Below are 21,379 nucleotides of genomic sequence, written 5' to 3'. Positions count from 1 at the left end.
AACCGAGCGGGAGGAACCAAGGCCCAGCCCGCTGCAGAATCGAGCGAGCTGGCGACAGAGAAGAGCGCGACCGCAGTGGAGGTACCGAAGCGAGACTGTTTCGTACCTATACCCACTGGTTGTATCGCAGAAGAACCCGGTGACTCCCTAGTGGAGGAGCCGATCCTGATATCCTCGGAGGAAGAGGTTGGCGTGCCATCGGTGGCAATGCGCCTACCGGCGAACCACCCCAGCGGTACCAAGAAGGAGCAGACGAGTCCGGAAACCTTCCGACGGTGAGCGCTGGTGCGGCCGGAGGCCCGTAAGAGTCCCACGGCCGTGGTGACTCCCAGTGCGGCGGAAACGGCGGCCGAGATGACCTCGAAGGACCCCGAGATCAACAAACAGCAGCGGAGCGGTAAGGCCTTTGATCGAGACCCTGCCCCCCTTACTTCCGCCAGGTGAAAGCAGCAACCGAGGAGGACGAGAAGGAGAGGCTTGAGGCCTACTTGTCCGTCCGTGAACCGGATGCTCCGCCAACGCCCATGCCGGTCCTCGACGCACTTCCGGTGCGTGACCACGGAGCGTATGGAGATTCTACAGGCACCGCTGATGACGTCATTTCCGATTCCACCGGAAAACGTGGCCCGGAAGCACTATTCTCCTCCCGGAGAGTAGCCATGGCTGCTGCAATGGCCACCCTGAAGAGCCAAGGTCCATCGAGAGAGGCGCGAAGTATGGCGGAGAAAGCACCCAAGAAAGCATCCCTATATAGATATATGCTGTTTTTTTACATTTTCATTCTACTTTTCTCATCGGTCTTGCCTTTTTTTTTTTTTCATTTTATGATATTCATGTAAATACAATTTTGTTTCTCTGCGTACCTTTCGGCATAACCTAAATCTGTGAACTTGAAATTTTAATTTTGCTGGACAATGACATGAACATTGCCCCTGCCCCAGCCCCTAGCTCCATCACCCCGGCCACTGCCCCTGCCCAGTCATGAGTGTTGCCACCGGGACCTAGCGGGGATAAATTAAGCAAATACCCTAAGTACTCCAAGGACTTGCGGGATTGGGAATTGAGCGATGAGGGGTCGGATAGGGAAATACCTTACTCCAGTGTGATACCTGTGTCTAACCCTGTGCCGTTTTCTCCTACAGCTAGAGGGAGAGCCTGAGGGTAACATACTCCAGCAGAGGCTGGGCCTGTTCGGGAGGTGGTTCATAAGATGAACCCTACCAGGTACTTCAATGCCAAGGGGAGGAGAGATTGCTCGCACTCTACGGAGGCGGGGACGTCCGGTGCCTCATCGCAGGCAGAATCTGAGGTAGAGAGCCCTAGTCATTCCACAGAATACGAGCACCGTGACAAATGGTGGACACCCCTGTTTATTGGGTACCATGAGGGGATGGACCGTACACGGTTCCTGCTCATAAAGAGCAACATTGTTGACCATTGGTGGGCGACAGGTGCCTTTACTCCTCAGGAGGTGGAGGATGAGATAGACCATAGGTTCAGGGAGACCGAGCAGAAACTCATTCAACCCAAAGGTCCTAGTATACTGTATGATGAAATTGCTCCGGAAGTTTTGGGTACTGCCGAGCAGGGCAGGTCACTGGAAGCTCACTAAATTGAGCCGTGCCGATAGAGCCATAGTGGCTAGGTATAGGCAGTCACATGGATACGAGTACCCTTATGTGCCCAAGCCCATCATGAGGGAAATAGAAGAAAATCGGGATAGTTGGCTCCGGGAGGCTGTGCAGGAATATCTTCGGACCAAGTTTGGTCAGGGAGGTTATCATAACGAAGACAAAATAAGTGAGTTGGTTAGGAACTGGAGCATAGGGAGGTGCATATACATACACAGCGTGATGTATCGCCCATAGCATGGGTCGGTGCAATCGTTCTTTGTGACCGTCACGGATCACAATGGCAGAAGAGTGAGAAAGCCAGATCCAAAACATTATTAGTAGGGTTCTCCACGTTGGGAGTAACCGTGTTTGTTTTCTTGAACTACCTCATATACCAATGTTATGCTAACACTGCCATAATATGTGCTGTTTCTCAGGTTGTTCGCCGCAGGATGGTGCTGCTAGAGCTAGGTCCAAGTGGGGACCATTGGATTCCACCAGAGGGAGAGTGTAGCCCCCTGTAAACATCACAGGCTATACATATCTTTCTCCTACTAAGGTAAGTCCTGCTACGGGCAGGCACCAGTAGTAATCATGGGTTTTCCCCCTTTCAAGCCCTGCCCTGAGTGATGGATGCAGGCCCCTGACTCTGCTGCAGGCATGAGACAGAGGGGAGGTCCTGCTGACATCATTAGGGGTGGGGCTAAGCCTATTTAGCAGCCCATTCCTGTAAGTGACAGTTAGTTCTATTGCAGTCTATGCTGGAGTCTGTCCTGGGAGTGAGAGGAGTATACCTAGCTCCATCCTGGGAGCAGCAAGAGAGAGAACTCTGGCCTATGACATTTGGAGAGCGAGCCGAGTTCAGGTGGACCAATGCCCCTCACCCCGATGATGGGGTGATGGGGAGAATCCATCCCCCACCCAGAGGATACCCTCTGAGGTGGGCAGCGGGGTATTGAGGCCCCAGCCCAGCTCATCCTGTCGGAATGTACACTTGGAGGGAAGGAGAGGAGAGGCCTGTACTGAGTGGAGTTGTCGTGTGAATTGGGGACATTGCTGTTGTTGTTGTGGCTGCTTGTCGCCACTACTGCCGGGCGTGGCTCGGACCAATAAAGAGAGACATTACCTTTTTACTAAAGGCTGTTGTGTGATTCTGGAGCATACATCCTGGGACCAGGGGTCACTCTTCTATACGGGTCCTACCCCATACCCTGGGAAGGTATAGAGGATGGAGGCACTGCACCACCACTGAAAGCATGGAGGCTACTACCCCAGAAGCCTGGTCCTGTGATCCCCCACATCACCGCGGGAGACTCAGGCCCTCCTGTTCCACGCAGGTACGCACCACCCAGTACATGTAATCCACCCTCACACACCCTAGATATGTCAGATGAGTCTGGGGGGGGAGGGGGGAAATAAGGGTTACACATGTATGGAATTATTGGATACGGAAAATCCATGGCTGAATCAACCCTCCTTCCCATGGGTTAATTGTGTGTACGCCTATCCTAGTAATGTTTGGATTTCAGTATGATATCATATTGCACACAATGTAATAAAACAACATGTAGCTACATACTGTACCCGGCATAGCTTAGGATGTAACCACATCCCCCCAAAACAATCCTATAAACAGTCACAAAGGCTGTAAGGGATTCTTTGAAAAGTATTGGAAGAGATCTTCATAATGTAAATACTGTATGAAAGTCCTTACTGGCTACAAATCATGTATGGAAGGAGTGGCACAGTGAGTTTGCAGCAGGGGAACCTGGTTCAATTCCCCGGGGTCAGCTCCTTGTGACCTTGGGCAAGTCAATTTATCTCCCTGTGCCTCAGGTACCAAAAAAATAGATTTTAAGCTCCACAGGGCAGGGACCTGTGCCTGCAAAATGTCTCTGTAAAGCGCTACGTAAAACTAGCAGCACTATACAAGAACATGCAATTATATATTACTATGTCATTTATTAGTGGTGTGTACCATTTCCGCTTTCTTTGGGTCGATGCAATAAAATGACATCACATGTCCTTACCTTGGTGCTCGTAATCCTGAATGAGACACGGTCCTTTAATGCCTCAAGAACATTGATGTGCCCATTTTTAGCGGCCAGATGAATCGCGGTCATCCCTTCCTGTTCACACATGTATAGAAAACAGATGAGTGGCTTCTGCAGGAATGTTCTATTTCACGCGCATTACAATGCATATTTACATGGCTTTTACAAAACTCATGATAATAATTTAAAAAAATTGCATTTATTTATGTGACGAGAGATATTTAAATATGTGAGATGAAGAAAACATCTTTCGAAATATTTTTGTTCCTCTACATATTTGTTCAACCTGAAAAGCCCCATGTAATTGTGACAAAAGTCATGTGTTAGTGCAGGGGTGCTCAACTACAGTCCGCGCCCCCCCCCCCAACAGGTCAGGTTTTCAGGATACCCCAGCTTCAGCACAGGTGACTCAAAAAGAGAGATTGATCCACCTGTGCTGAAGTTGGGACTGATTGAGCCACCGGTGCTGAAGCAGGGATATCCTGAAAACCTGACCTGTGTGTGGGGGGGAGGGAGGGAGGGGAAAGGTCATTGAGGCGATTAGCACCCGTGTGTTAGTGCATATCCAAAACGTAACCAGATATAAGAAAATCCTCATTTCTATACAACTATGGTGGCGTTTAGATGACATGTAATGACCAAAGGTCTGAATTTTGTACTTAGGAGATGGTTCCCCAAATACCTATGTGGAGTATGACACCATGATCAAGCATTAACTTCTATCCAAGTCGATGGTACTTAACTCCAGATCATGGTGCAATACTGTACCACGCATCGGATGCTCAGTGATTCCCAGCGTCCGTGTTTTAACTGAGCACTCTGTATATAATAGGATGACGATGCATTTTCTTCACACGCAACACTTGCACATCAGCCTATGGGGTCTACCTAGGATATCAATGTAGAGAAAAGTGTGTAGTAGGATTGACTCACGCCACTACAGATGTGGAGGATTTGGGGTGCCAATAAAAGGCAAAGAGAGCGGTGCAGGGAGACGAAGACTGTGATACATCTCATTAGATTGTGTCAAACATATAACTAGTCCCCGACTCCTCCTACCGAAAATCCCCATTGAGCAAGCTACTGTCGTGCCGACGAGTTCTAAAACAAATCTGGGGCAATCACCAACAAGACCCAGGTACATGCTGGTTACATGCTGCAGCATTTCAGTGACATTTTTGCAGAGACTAATGGCCCATCAGATTAACAGCGAGGGTCCCTGCCAGTCCCATTCAAACTGAATGGGACTGCCAGGGACCCTAGCTGTGTTAATCCGATGGGCCATTAGTCTATGCAGAAATGTCACTGAAATGTTGCAGCATGTACCCAGCATGCACCTGGGTCTTGTGGGTGATAGCCCCAGATTTTCCAAGGCAAGTTTAAGGCAAGTTTTAGAATACTCGTTGGCGCACCTGTAGGGCAGACGGTGAAAATGCCCCGGTTATGCTCCAAAATTGCCTTGATACATAAACACCAACGGCATGCACAGTCGCGGCCGCCTTTAACCTAAAGCGGCCGCCACCACGGGAATTTTTAAACCGCGTGCAGACGTGGGCTTTTTTTTTCTTTTTTTCGGCGCCTGCGGCGCTTCCATTGTTCAGCGCCATTAGCGCTGAATGGAGATGTGGCTGGCGCGCGCGGCCGCAAGATGTGGCTGGCGCGCGCGGCCGCGAGATGTGGCTGGCGCGCGCGGCCGCGAGATGCGGCTGGCGCACGGCCAAGTTCGGCTGCTGAAGAAAACAGCCCCGAACAATTGCGGGTAAGCTTTAAAATAAGCTTAGCCGCGACTGTATGCATATTTATATAGCCATGTTACAAAAGGACAATAGAGGCAGAATAAAGTGCAAACAATGGGGGAAAGAGCAGCCAGTAAATGAGGACATAAGGCAAACGGATCCACTTTCCCCGAAGAGCTTACAATTTAAATATATTTATACAGTAGGAGTAAAAGGGCATTTAAGTGCAAATCAGGTAGGTCAAGTGCATTTGGAGTCAGTAGCATCGACATTAATAAATTAATGCAATGCCTCTTTTCATTTGGTATTTAAAAATGGAAAGCGAAGGGGCATGAAGAATATTAGGAGGAAGAGAGTTCTATAGGGGAAAAATGACAAGAGAGGGCTGGTGAAAAAATGAGACAACATCTTTGGTGCAAGCATAAGAGGTGAGTGGAGATGTAATGAGTTTAGACTTGAGGTACAGTATATGGAGGTCATTTCGTAGTTTGTACAAAGATATATACAGTAGGAAGCCAGCAGAGAATTCAGGAGGTAAGAAGCAGATACAAGTCTAGAATATTGATTCTAGAAGCGATGGTTCTAGGAGCAGCATTTTAAATAGATTGTAAGAGAGGTGAGGTGTGAGGCAAGGAGGCCAGATAAAAGACTGTTTCGGTTATCGACATGAGAGAAAACGAGGACATGCATAAGTGTCTTAGTAGTTGAGGACTAGAGGAAATGGTATATATTTGCAATGTTGCAAGGGAATAAATGGCAAGATGTAGTAACAACATTTATATTATATTGAATGTAACCCTAGGCAAGACATTGTAGATACTGTATCATTATTATAGACTGACAAAGTGAGAATATGATGTAAGGGGGGTCTGACATAACAGCACTGGGATCTAAGCAACCATTTTAAGTCAGCATCCATCTTAGATTTTGTCTGAGTGAACGGGTTATGAGATGAACGGGTTTGAAAGGGATTTTTGCTTTCAATTTTTAAAGTGAAAATAAACCAAGCAGCTAACTGAATAAAAACCTTGAGAAGAAGAGCACAGTGCCAATGTTATGAAAATACGAGACTGATAGGCACAGTGTCTCATTCCGAAGGTGGGGGGGCCATGAGTTCTGTATGTAGAGTAAAAGTCACCAGCTTGTATAAGGAATATTAGCTGAGTCATTTCATTTCATTTATGCATCCCATAATAATGTCATTAACTCCATGTGTTCATGTTCATATTTTGTTTACGTAGTGATGACACGCAACCTTGTATAGTGGGCGTGGGTTTAGTATTTTGTGTATAAATAAGGCCTGTATGCCACCATGTCGTTGGGAGGGTTTTATTTTGAAACTCTCCTCTGCGTGTGCACCGCACAATGCAATAAACTTATTTGTCATTCTGCAAAATATATCCTCAGACTTGTGTTTTGTTATTCACAACTTTTACAGATGGCGCTCCGAATAGAAACTCAGATATACCGGAAGCTGAGCACCTGAAAAAAACACTCCTCGTCACTCAAATCTGAGCGCTCGTAAGAATCAAGGTAAAAGGCACCTTGTGAGGAAAGCCTGAGTTTAAAAAGTTGTTTTGAGTGGTGTGTAGAGAGATGTGTTTTGAAGGGTATCTCAATCTGTGTTGACGGGTTTACCTAGCAGTGTCAAATAAGTTTATTTGTCTGTTCCTGTATCCATTTTAAAGTGTTATAGATGTTAAGTTTTATTGGGATTAAGGTGAGAGTCCCGGTAAAAGTTTTGGTGTTTTGGTGATGAAGGTGAGTGTTTGTATGCTTAAGGGATTGTTTTTCAGACTGTCCTGGGTTGTGATAAATATTTTTGTTGTCTGAGCAGGAAGGGTCCCTGATTGTACATTTGCTCTGTCTTGTCATTAACATACCAAGTGAGTTTATTTATGGATATCTGTTTAGAAGGTCTTATCTGTATCCATGTTATAGAAGTATAAGGTTTATCAGGACTGGGTTGGACCCGCTGAAGTAATTCAAGTGTTTTCTTTGGTATAGTTATGGTGAGAAAAAATCAGAACAATAATATGCCAAAAGAGTTGTACGCAATCAGCTTGCGCTGATTATTGTATCAGGTGTATTGTACAGGTCAATTAAATGTGATTACTGTAACAGGAGAATAATTGGAAACCAAAGTTCTAAAAATTTGCCGTTAGAGGTTGTGTGTCTGCAGACAAAAATAATAAAGAATGGATACAGAGAACAAGAAGAGACAATATAAATATGTTTTGTTGGCCAATGAAAACAAATGCAAGGCCAATGAAAATAAACATGCCACCCCAATGAAAAAAGTTTGTTTGCAATAAATTACTATGGAAGGAAGCGTGAAACTACGGGCAGCCGCACCGGTTTTCTTATCCGTAAGAATGCGAACGCAAGGGCTCATAGTGAAACCTTCTAACTTTCAGTAATCCCTGTGTGTCTGTGGTAGTATAAATCTTTGGATTTTATGAGGTTTTTGTGGGTAAAGTCAAGCATGGCGTGACCGGCTAGCGGACGCCGCAGAAATCAGTTATGAACGTATAAGCTTTTCCTTCCATTTCCCCACATGCAATAAGTGGTTATAAATCATTTCCTGATATAAACTCAAGTTTCGGTGCCGGCAAGTAAAATAGTTGCGCCCTTAATGGAGAGTTGCCAGATGGATTTGATACCCTAATGAATTTATTCCTGAATGATTACCTGTGTGAAAGATAAACCATGCTAAGTATCACCTATGTGCACAAATCACCATCCAAAAACTTGCAAGTACGTACAAAAACATGAATATTGTTTGCTCACAATGAAATCAAATGTCTGCAAGAAAGAGAAGCAGCACAGAGCGTGCCCCCACCTTTTTCTCCAGCGTGAGGAATGTGCTAAGATACGAAAGTTAACTCAAAAAGCTCCGGAGCATCAGAGTAGTTTTAAATTCAGGTTATTTATGAGAATAAAAAAAAAAAGAGAGAAGGGAACTTTTATTAATATAGTTGCAGGGTGAAATTGTGGGGTAATAGGGGAGAAATGTCTTTCTTTTATTTGTTCGTTATTTTTGTGATGTTGTTTGGCTGTGTATGAGAGAAGTTTTTTGTATTGTGTGTTATGTTTTTATGTATATAACACCATTAATATGCACAGCGCTTCACAGGAGTGGTGCACGTCGTAATCATATAGGTAGCAAATGGTAAAGGTAAGAGGTCATGAAATAAGGGATCCAGACATAAAAGTAACATTAAGAAAGAGAAGTCCCTGCTCAAGGGAGCTTACAATCTAATTGGTAGGTAGGGAGAGCATACAGAGATAGTAGGATTTGATTAGAAGCCAGGAGAGGAATTTCAGGAGGGGAAACGCAGAATCAGAGTTTAAAGAGTAGAGTGATTTTCGCAGCAGCGTTTGGGATAGATAGTAGGGAAGACAGGTGAAAGTCAGGAAGGCGGGATAGCAGGGGATTACAGTAATCAAGAGGGGAGAGAATAAGGGTCTGTATCAAAGTTTTTAACAGTTGAGCAACAGAGGAACAGGTGTATTGTGATATTGTGGAGGAAAAAGCGACAGTTATAGAAATGTTTTGAATGAAAGAGGAGAATATGAGAGAGGAGTTGGGAGTGACCCCTAAGCAGCGTGCTTGAGCTACTGGATGGAAGATTCAAGAGTAATGTTGAAGGAAATAATAGGGGCAGGTTTGGGAGGAAGTATGAGGAACTCTGTTTTTGCCATGTTAAATTTAAGGCGAAAAAGGGCCTTAAAGGATGAGATAACAGAGAGACATTCAGAAACTTAGGTTTGTATGGCAGGTGTAAGGTCAGGGGTTGAAAAGTAAATGAGGGTGTCATCAGCATAGTAGTGATATTTAAACCCAAGAGATGTTATTAGGTCACCTAGAGAGAGTGTGTACAGAGAGAAGAGAAGAGTGTGGTCCACAGAGTTAAATGCTGCAGGGAGTAATAGGAGCAGAGTGTAATGACCTCTGTCTTGGGCAGCATATAGGTCATCAGTTATTTTAATGAGAATTGTCTCCGTGGAGGAAGCAGTACAGAAGTCAGATTGTAGAGGGATAAGGAGAGAATGGGTGTTGAGAAAATGGAGCAAGCAAGAGTTAGTAGACAAGTTCAGTAGTTAAAGTAGAAAGACAGGTAGGGTCAAGCTTGCTATTTTTGAGTCATGGTATAACTATTACATGTTTTAAGGAGAATGGAAATGTAGCAGAGTAGAGGGAGAAAGGAGATCAACAGTGATGGTGGCACTCTCTTTTGAGACAGTGGAAAAAGAGTCAAGGAAAGCAGGAAGAGAGTAGGAAGCGGAGTAGGATAGGAGGAAACAGGAGGAATGTTCTGGTGTATGGATTTAACCTCTTTCTTAAAATAGTCAGCAAAAGTCCTGAGGTGAGATGAAGGAAGAGTTTGTGTGGGTTAGACTTGTGAGTGTTGATTAATGGAGAGAAATAGGTTTGTGTAGCTTGAGAAAGGACAGAATTGCAACAGGATAGCATAAATTTGTAGTGAAGGAAGTCAGTGAAACTATGAAAGTTCAAATAGAAGGCATTAAAAAGAACTGAGTGTAGGGAGATAGCATGAGCGTGTGGAGTTATTTGTGTGTTAAGAAGCTATATAAACCTCAGCTATATAAAAGCCCGTGGGTTAATTTTTGAGAGGCCATCAAAAATGTAGTTCTTAGGGCTCTGGATAAAGCTCCATGTATTTAAACTTTAAGCAAAAGTTCCAATCCAATAATTATTATTTTCAGGAAGAAGCCGTGGTGTGCCGTTATCTTATCTTTTCAGGGTCAATTGGCGAAACGCCCAGAAACAAAATGGGTCTTTGCCCGGAAACAAGTCTTATAGAATAATTTTTTTCTTTAGTCAGATGAATATGCAGAGTGTCTTAAGAATTATAAAGCTGACCGTGTGCTCAGCACTGTGCAAAGAGATTATATAAAGCAAGACATTAGTGTGAAGTCTTATACAAAAATCATTTGTCTATTAACTGAATGTGATGTATGTTATAACTTTTAACCATTTATTTTTTCCAAAGGTGTCCGTAAGCAGTGGTTATTGTCAAAAAGTGCTGGGTAATCTAGAATGGGTTTGCCAGGAAGGGGTGAATTTGGGAGTCACCTCTCATTTGTGGGTGTGTCTTGTGCATAGGGTTAAATATAGGGTCAAAGTTGCAAAAGCAGTTACATAAGTGACTAAGGTATGCATTATATACAAGGCATTTCAAAATTTTTAGCAGAATAGTTACAGTGGAGTGTTTGGGTAAAAGCCAGATAGGGATGGGCTATGGAAATTTGTATGGGTAAAATAATTGTTTAATTGGGAGGGAATATTTTTCCATAACAGTGGATAGTATTGGGAGAAGAGAGATTGGCCTGTAGTTTGGGACAGTGTTTTTTTGTCACCACTTTTGAATATTGGGACAAACTCTGGCAGTTTCCCAGGTCTTAGGGATATGGCCTGCAGACAGGAATTATGGAAGCAAGTGGTATGGCAAGGGATGAGGCCCCAAAGTTTCAGGAACTAAGATTGTATCAAAGTCAGGTTCACATTGGCTACTTAGTTTTAATTTGAGAAATGAATTAGGAACAGTAATAGGGAGTACATCTGTCTATATGCGGATGCTAAGACAGGAGTAAACACATTGATACAAGAATTTAGTCCTAGGTATAAATTATCTCCCTATGAGACACATATGGGATGACTTGTGACTATCAGCAGTCCAAAGGAACGAATTAAGGACCATGTTATTGGTAATAAAACAATAAGTTGTATGCAACTAATACATTTTTTTTGAGTCTCTCTAGGCAAAGTTGAAAGTGGACCTACTTGAGATGGGGTTAATAGTCACATATTTCCTGCGCAAGCATGCTCTTCATCCCAGGTGAAAAGGCCTAAAGTAACCACCAATAAAGCAATTAAAGTGGCAGAGTTCTTTTCCTGGACCCAAAGCACGTAAAGCTCGTTCCAGCTCCACCAGACGTTCCAGCGCCACCAAAGACCAAAGTCACCTAAAGCACAGCCGCATCAAGTTAACGTCTTGCCGAGTCAAAACTCTAACTATTAACCAACGAGGAAAATAAGACACCAGGCTAAGACCCGGTTTTATCAGAACTTTCATTTTTTCAGAGACTCAATATATCTATTTTTTAGAGTGTGTTAAGTTAGAAATTTAAGGTGTATGTAGAATTGAGCCTTGATGGGAGGATTGGTTTCCTGGAAGCGTGGCTTGTGAAAGCTCGTGTATGTGTTTTGGCAGTACTCATCACTCTCTATGTATGTGTCATGTGCAGCAAATAATAAGCAAAGTCTTGTGGTGTAGTGGAGCATAGTGAAACAAATGTATTATAGGCGCCAATATGATAAAGGATATATCACACCAAATGCAGGGCCAAGGTGAGGCTCAGGATAGATGAGTTGTGCTTAAAAAAGAAGAAGACAAAAATACAAAACATAGCGTGATACTGTAGGTATATGGGACAAACAACACTCAATATTAAAAACTAACAGCTGAGATCAAGGTGAAAATTATCAAAAAACATTTAATAAAACATATAATCAATTACTATGACAATGGACATAAGAAAAATAAAAAATAATAAAAATACACAGACTGATAAAAATGACCAAATGGTTAATGGTGAGGACCACCTCACTGCGACACCGGGTGAACTGCCCACTCACCGGACGGAGGATGGTAACGAGCAGTGGATAATTTTGAGAGTATCCCCTCTCAGCTGCTCAAACAGCTACTGCACCGGAACGGATCTGCAGAGGAGGCGCTGCACACGCCAGCCGGCGTGTGTGTGTGTGCTCTCACTGCCTGCTCGCGGGATGGATGTCGTGCAGCGTGTTGGCGATTTCTCAGCAGCAGATTCGTCTGTCAGAGTTTTCAGCTGATTCACCTCCAGGTCAACTCACGGGAGCAGCGGCAGTCTCGGCGTCACTTTTAGGGGTCCTTGCAAGCCACCCTACGCGTTTCGAAAGCAACTGCTTTCTTCCTCAGGGGTTTATGCAAGAGTGTCCGTTAGTGTCCTTTAAATAGGTGTCTCAATCATTTTTTTCTCTCATTTCACCTGTAGCACGCTCGCACATGCGCAGTTAATGTTGCAAAATAGTCAATCAAGTTCGACTTGCACATGCGCGGGTGCTGCTATCTATTAAAAGTCAATGCTTTTCATAATATACACAAATGTATACAAACAGATCTCAGCTGGACAAATAATTATAAAATAAGGAATATATATATATACATTCTTAAAGCAAGTGATATATAACTAATGTGAAGTGAAAAATTGTGATGTGTAAGGAAATATTAAATTAAATAATTAATAATAAAAAATATATATATATATAAAACATTAATTAGCTTTTATTTAAATATATAACTGTGATAGTGTAGTAATTATAAAATATCAAAAACTACTAGATAGATATATTTTATATTTTGTTAGGTGTGTGGTATTTTTTGTGTAATAATATATTCTTAGTGATATAATTTTAAATAATGAAATATAATAATAACATACAAAATCTAACGTGATGGTGTGTATGTGTAGTAATAAGTCCCCTATATCTTAAGGGGATATTAACATATTTAGGCAATATATATATAATTAAACATATTAAATAAAAATATTATAACCCATATATCATATACAGTAAATTCTATATTTTATCAGTTATAACCCAAACATCATACATGGAAAATTAAAAAGGTTAATTAAAAAACAACCTGGATAAACTTCACGGAAAATCAAGTTACCAAAAAAGGTTTCAAATCGAAGTCAACGTTGAGGCCCATTGGGGATAGGGTACGGAGTTCATATATCCAATAGGATTCCCTCCTCCCAAATAGGCTCACAGCGTTTCCTCCTCTCCAATTTGGGGTAATGGTTTCGATAGCCTTGCATTTTAAACCTATAGGATTTTGTGCGTGCACCTGGAGAAAGTGATGTGACACGTTGTGCGTGGTTAGCCCTCTCTTAATGTTATATATATGCTCATACAGACGTCTTTGGACAGATCTAGTAGTCATACCCACATATTGCAGACCACACGGACATTCAAGCAAATAAACTACAAAAGAACTTTTGCAAGTAATGTGATGTTTAATGGAATAATTTTTTGAAGTGTTATTGGATGTAAAATTGAAAGATTTAGTACTATATTTGCACGCAGTGCACCTATTGCATGGGAAATACCCCTTATATGTGACTTCGTTACGTGGAGTGGCCTGTAGAGTTGGACAGCTTGGAGCTAATTTACGTCCGATGTTGGGGGCTCTGGTGAATATAATCTGTGGTTGTTCAGGCAAAATGCACTCTAGCTCCTTGTCTTTTTTTAAGATGGGCCAATATTTTTTAAAGATTTTACAAATATTTGGTGCCATTTGGTTGTATTTTGTAACAAAGGCTAAGTTAGCAGAATTGTTCTTTTGTTTATTTTTATATTTCAATAGGCTGGATCTCTCCATTTTTGCAACTTCCATGATTGTGTTGTCAAGGTCTTTAGAGGGATATTCCCTTTCCAAAAAATTTTTCTTCAGAATTTCTGCTTGAATATGAAAAGTTTCAACACTAGAGCTATTTCGTTTTAGTCTGATAAATTGACCCTTGGGTATATTTTTTACCCAACTAGGGTTATGGTGACTGCGTGCATGTAAATAATTGTTTGCTTGTACCGGTTTGAAATATGTGCTGGTTTCTATGTTATTATTTTTGATTGAAATATTCAGATCTAAATATTCTATTGAGGAAGGGCTGGAATTGAAAGTGAATCCAAGATTGTAATTATTACTATTCATGTAGGTTTTAAATTCTTCTAATTGTGACAAAGTACCAGACCAGATAAAAATAATATCATCTATGTAGCGTCGCCATAGGACCAAACTTGCTCCATATGGACAGCTGGACCAAATATGGTGTTTTTCCCAGCTGCCCATAAATAGATTTGCGTAACTTGGAGCAAATTTGGTACCCATGGCGGTGCCACATATCTGTAAAAAATAATCCTTATTAAAATGAAAAAATTGTGAGTGAGTATAAATTTTATACCTGTAACTATAAATGAATTTAATTCTGCAGATACGGATGGATCATTATTTAGTGTTTCTGAAATGGCAGCCAACCCTTGATCATGTTTGATGACAGTATATAGTGAATTGACATCGGCCGTTACAAAATAATAATGTGGAAGCCACTGAATGTCTTGGAGGGTCTGCAATATGTGGGTAGTGTCTCGTACATATGAGGGCAACTGCACAACGTATGGTTGTAATATATTGTCTATATATTGAGATAAATGAGATGTTAGGGACTGTATACCCGAAATTATTGGACGGCCAGGGGGAAATTTTAAACATTTGTGTATTTTTGGTATTATATAAAACAAAGGTATACGGGGATGTATGTTATATAGAAAATCAAATTCGTGTTTTGTAATGATATTGTGATTTAAACCTATTGATAAAAAATTGTAAAGTAACTTTTGATAATGTATAGTGGGGTCAGAGGGGAGGGGTTGGTAAGTGGACAAATCTCCCAAAATTCTCAAGGATTCTTTAATGTAATAGGGCTTGTCCATAATTACCAACCCCCCCCCCTTATCAGCCGGTTTGATGATAATAGCATCATTTTCTCCAAGTGCACGCAAAGTATTTTTGTCTTCTATACTCAGGTTATCATGTTTAATCTTAAAATTACGGCTTTGCGTTTCCAGGTCGTCCGTAACCATGTTTGCAAAGGTGTCAACGAAAGGCCCGCTAACGAATTTGGGGAAAAACGTAGATGGATTTTTAAATGTTTTATTAACTGAAGTAGTTGTTGAGATAGGCAAATTACTATTAGTGTCTGCTTTGGACAACGCATCTCTGAGGAAATATTTTTTAAGGCACAGTTTTCGTATGTACCTTTGGACGTCTATATAAAGTGTAAAACGATCTGGGCCCGTGACTGGTGCGAATGATAAACCCTTAGAGAGTACTTTGCTTTCCTTATCGGAAATGGGGTAATTGCTAATATTAAAGATGTTATTAAATGTTGTTTTGGATTTTAGTGTTTTGTTACCTTTTCCATTCTTTCGCCCTCCTCTCGTTCCTCTAAGGTGTTTTTTCTTTTTTTGTTGTGTGATTCCCTTGTAGAACTCTCTTTTCCCAATAGGTCCCTTATTGCTTCCTTGGCATTTTTTGGGTCCCTGGATTGTCTCCAATCTAAAAAAGAGAATGTGGCCCTCTCTTCCTCTCGACTAGATGTGGCTGTATGACGTTCTTTATCTAAATCAATAAGTGGTTGGTATTTATTATGATGGTTATATTGATCAAAGACATTTTCCATCTCTTTCTCTAATTGATTTAATGATGGCATGGGGGGAGCTACAACGTTAGACTTAGTAGGTTGGTTGGCCACATTGGTTTTTTGCTGCATAGAAATTTTTCTTTGTGGTTTTGGGGACACAAATTGTACCGGCTCAGTAGAGTTTTGTCTGAGACTAGAGACACTTTTTCTATAATTTGATGGTATTTTGTGAGAATAATCCTTTGGATATTTCTCCTTAGTAGATTTATATCTCTCAAAATCTTGTTTCGGTTTTTTCCAATTTCTATAGCAGCCTGTGGCGTAATCAACTTGTATTTACATAGGGTGTTACTACCATCTAGTTAGCGCTCACCTGCTCTGTGTTTCCAATTGTTCTTTCCCCTTAAGTGAGCCGCTTTCTAGTGTAATATGTCTCTACTGTTCGCTCAGCGAGTCAGTAGAAACATTGATATTAATCGTATATTTTCTGAGGAGAATGTTCCCATTGTGGCAGACAATGCTCAAACTGATATACAAGAAATGGCAGACCAATTGGAGAAACTGCTTATCAATGAAAATAAACAGTTGTGGGATGCGATTACCATTGAAAAATATGTGGAACAAAAACGTATACCACGAGGTTTAAGGCTATTCAAAAAACCCACTACTGATTTTCAGAGTGAATCATTTATTCTTGAATGGAATCGCATCCTTGACAACTGTTCTTTTGAACTGATGCGTCTGCTAATTTCAAAACGTAAAGTTTGTCTGGAGACTTTAGACAAAGAAATAAATGACATGAAGGGTTATTTTGAGAAATATAAAGATCATAGTGATTTACCTGTATTAGAAACTCGAATTAAGAACAAAATGGATAAACTCCAAAAGGATACCATTACCTCAAAACAAATTAAGTTCCAACGCGACAAAGTTGATTACGCCACAGGCTGCTATAGAAATTGGAAAAAACCGAAACAAGATTTTGAGAGATATAAATCTACTAAGGAGAAATATCCAAAGGATTATTCTCACAAAATACCATCAAATTATAGAAAAAGTGTCTCTAGTCTCAGACAAAACTCTACTGAGCCGGTACAATTTGTGTCCCCAAAACCACAAAGAAAAATTTCTATGCAGCAAAAAACCAATGTGGCCAACCAACCTACTAAGTCTAACGTTGTAGCTCCCCCCATGCCATCATTAAATCAATTAGAGAAAGAGATGGAAAATGTCTTTGATCAATATAACCATCATAATAAATACCAACCACTTATTGATTTAGATAAAGAACGTCATACAGCCACATCTAGTCGAGAGGAAGAGAGGGCCACATTCTCTTTTTTAGATTGGAGACAATCCAGGGACCCAAAAAATGCCAAGGAAGCAATAAGGGACCTATTGGGAAAAGAGAGTTCTACAAGGGAATCACACAACAAAAAAAGAAAAAACACCTTAGAGGAACGAGAGGAGGGCGAAAGAATGGAAAAGGTAACAAAACACTAAAATCCAAAACAACATTTAATAACATCTTTAATATTAGCAATTACCCCATTTCCGATAAGGAAAGCAAAGTACTCTCTAAGGGTTTATCATTCGCACCAGTCACGGGCCCAGATCGTTTTACACTTTATATAGACGTCCAAAGGTACATACGAAAACTGTGCCTTAAAAAATATTTCCTCAGAGATGCGTTGTCCAAAGCAGACACTAATAGTAATTTGCCTATCTCAACAACTACTTCAGTTAATAAAACATTTAAAAATCCATCTACGTTTTTCCCCAAATTCGTTAGCGGGCCTTTCGTTGACACCTTTGCAAACATGGTTACGGACGACCTGGAAACGCAAAGCCGTAATTTTAAGATTAAACATGATAACCTGAGTATAGAAGACAAAAATACTTTGCGTGCACTTGGAGAAAATGATGCTATTATCATCAAACCGGCTGATAAGGGGGGGGGGTTGGTAATTATGGACAAGTCCTATTACATTAAAGAATCCTTGAGAATTTTGGGAGATTTGTCCACTTACCAACCCCTCCCCTCTGACCCCACTATACATTATCAAAAGTTACTTTACAATTTTTTATCAATAGGTTTAAATCACAATATCATTACAAAACACGAATTTGATTTTCTATATAACATACATCCCCGTATACCTTTGTTTTATATAATACCAAAAATACACAAATGTTTAAAATTTCCCCCTGGCCGTCCAATAATTTCGGGTATACAGTCCCTAACATCTCATTTATCTCAATATATAGACAATATATTACAACCATACGTTGTGCAGTTGCCCTCATATGTACGAGACACTACCCACATATTGCAGACCCTCCAAGACATTCAGTGGCTTCCACATTATTATTTTGTAACGGCCGATGTCAATTCACTATATACTGTCATCAAACATGATCAAGGGTTGGCTGCCATTTCAGAAACACTAAATAATGATCCATCCGTATCTGCAGAATTAAATTCATTTATAGTTACAGGTATAAAATTTATACTCACTCACAATTTTTTTCATTTTAATAAGGATTATTTTTTACAGATATGTGGCACCGCCATGGGTACCAAATTTGCTCCAAGTTACGCAAATCTATTTATGGGCAGCTGGGAAAAACACCATATTTGGTCCAGCTGTCCATATGGAGCAAGTTTGGTCCTATGGCGACGCTACATAGATGATATTATTTTTATCTGGTCTGGTACTTTGTCACAATTAGAAGAATTTAAAACCTACATGAATAGTAATAATTACAATCTTGGATTCACTTTCAATTCCAGCCCTTCCTCAATAGAATATTTAGATCTGAATATTTCAATCAAAAATAATAACATAGAAACCAGCACATATTTCAAACCGGTACAAGCAAACAATTATTTACATGCACGCAGTCACCATAACCCTAGTTGGGTAAAAAATATACCCAAGGGTCAATTTATCAGACTAAAACGAAATAGCTCTAGTGTTGAAACTTTTCATATTCAAGCAGAAATTCTGAAGAAAAAATTTTTGGAAAGGGAATATCCCTCTAAAGACCTTGACAACACAATCATGGAAGTTGCAAAAATGGAGAGATCCAGCCTATTGAAATATAAAAATAAACAAAAGAACAATTCTGCTAACTTAGCCTTTGTTACAAAATACAACCAAATGGCACCAAATATTTGTAAAATCTTTAAAAAATATTGGCCCATCTTAAAAAAAGACAAGGAGCTAGAGTGCATTTTGCCTGAACAACCACAGATTATATTCACCAGAGCCCCCAACATCGGACGTAAATTAGCTCCAAGCTGTCCAACTCTACAGGCCACTCCACGTAACGAAGTCACATATAAGGGGTATTTCCCATGCAATAGGTGCACTGCGTGCAAATATAGTACTAAATCTTTCAATTTTACATCCAATAACACTTCAAAAAATTATTCCATTAAACATCACATTACTTGCAAAAGTTCTTTTGTAGTTTATTTGCTTGAATGTCCGTGTGGTCTGCAATATGTGGGTATGACTACTAGATCTGTCCAAAGACGTCTGTATGAGCATATATATAACATTAAGAGAGGGCTAACCACGCACAACGTGTCACATCACTTTCTCCAGGTGCACGCACAAAATCCTATAGGTTTAAAATGCAAGGCTATCGAAACCATTACCCCAAATTGGAGAGGAGGAAACGCTGTGAGCCTATTGGGGAGGAGGGAATCCTATTGGATATATGAACTCCGTACCCTATCCCCAATGGGCCTCAACGTTGACTTCGATTTGAAACCTTTTTTGGTAACTTGATTTTCCGTGAAGTTTATCCAGGTTGTTTTTTAATTAACCTTTTTAATTTTCCATGTATGATGTTTGGGTTATAACTGATAAAATATAGAATTTACTGTATATGATATATGGGTTATAATATTTTTATTTAATATGTTTAATTATATATATATTGCCTAAATATGTTAATATCCCCTTAAGATATAGGGGACTTATTACTACACATACACACCATCACGTTAGATTTTGTATGTTATTATTATATTTCATTATTTAAAATTATATCACTAAGAATATATTATTACACAAAAAATACCACACACCTAACAAAATATAAAATATATCTATCTAGTAGTTTTTGATATTTTATAATTACTACACTATCACAGTTATATATTTAAATAAAAGCTAATTAATGTTTTATATATATATATTTTTTATTATTAATTATTTAATTTAATATTTCCTTACACATCACAATTTTTCACTTCACATTAGTTATATATCACTTGCTTTAAGAATGTATATATATATATTCCTTATTTTATAATTATTTGTCCAGCTGAGATCTGTTTGTATACATTTGTGTATATTATGAAAAGCATTGACTTTTAATAGATAGCAGCACCCGCGCATGTGCAAGTCGAACTTGATTGACTATTTTGCAACATTAACTGCGCATGTGCGAGCGTGCTACAGGTGAAATGAGAGAAAAAAATGATTGAGACACCTATTTAAGGGACACTAACGGACACTCTTGCATAAACCCCTGAGGAAGAAAGCAGTTGCTTTCGAAACGCGTAGGGTGGCTTGCAAGGACCCCTAAAAGTGACGCCGAGACTGCCGCTGCTCCCGTGAGTTGACCTGGAGGTGAATCAGCTGAAAACTCTGACAGACGAATCTGCTGCTGAGAAATCGCCAACACGCTGCACGACATCCATCCCGCGAGCAGGCAGTGAGAGCACACACACACACGCCGGCTGGCGTGTGCAGCGCCTCCTCTGCAGATCCGTTCCGGTGCAGTAGCTGTTTGAGCAGCTGAGAGGGGATACTCTCAAAATTATCCACTGCTCGTTACCATCCTCCGTCCGGTGAGTGGGCAGTTCACCCGGTGTCGCAGTGAGGTGGTCCTCACCATTAACCATTTGGTCATTTTTATCAGTCTGTGTATTTTTATTATTTTTTATTTTTCTTATGTCCATTGTCATAGTAATTGATTATATGTTTTATTAAATGTTTTTTGATAATTTTCACCTTGATCTCAGCTGTTAGTTTTTAATATTGAGTGTTGTTTGTCCCATATACCTACAGTATCACGCTATGTTTTGTATTTTTGTCTTCTTCTTTTTTAAGCACAACTCATCTATCCTGAGCCTCACCTTGGCCCTGCATTTGGTGTGATATATCCTTTATCATATTGGCGCCTATAATACATTTGTTTCACTTTGTATTTCATTCTGACCAGGGGGTCAGTTTTAGTATGTAGGCAGCCCCTGCAAAGAGTCCAATTAACTTTGCAAGGTTTTACCTTGTATTTACATAGGGTGTTACTACCATCTAGTTAGCGCTCACCTGCTCTGTGTTTCCAATTGTTCTTTCCCCTTAAGTGAGCCGCTTTCTAGTGTAATATGTCTCTACTGTTCGCTCAGCGAGTCAGTAGAAACATTGATATTAATCGTATATTTTCTGAGGAGAATGTTCCCATTGTGGCAGACAATGCTCAAACTGATATACAAGAAATGGCAGACCAATTGGAGAAACTGCTTATCAATGAAAATAAACAGTTGTGGGATGCGATTACCATTGAAAAATATGTGGAACAAAAACGTATACCACGAGGTTTAAGGCTATTCAAAAAACCCACTACTGATTTTCAGAGTGAATCATTTATTCTTGAATGGAATCGCATCCTTGACAACTGT

The 21,379-nt window shown here is 40.5% G+C and overlaps 1 protein-coding gene across 1 annotated transcript in view; it reads right to left on the bottom strand.

Moving 5' to 3' along the window:
• Positions 1-21,379, bottom strand: part of LOC142476069 (uncharacterized) — a 166,995-nt gene that overhangs the window by 19,332 nt on the left and 126,284 nt on the right. The window contains exon 21 of the mRNA XM_075581639.1: positions 3,644-3,742. Within this exon, the coding sequence (XP_075437754.1) occupies positions 3,644-3,742 (99 nt within the window). The remainder of the gene's footprint in view (positions 1-3,643; positions 3,743-21,379) is intronic.

Source organism: Ascaphus truei, chromosome 2, assembly GCF_040206685.1.
Source record: "Ascaphus truei isolate aAscTru1 chromosome 2, aAscTru1.hap1, whole genome shotgun sequence".
Classification (NCBI taxonomy): domain Eukaryota; kingdom Metazoa; phylum Chordata; class Amphibia; order Anura; family Ascaphidae; genus Ascaphus; species Ascaphus truei.
This window is presented reverse-complemented; position numbering and strand designations above follow the sequence as displayed.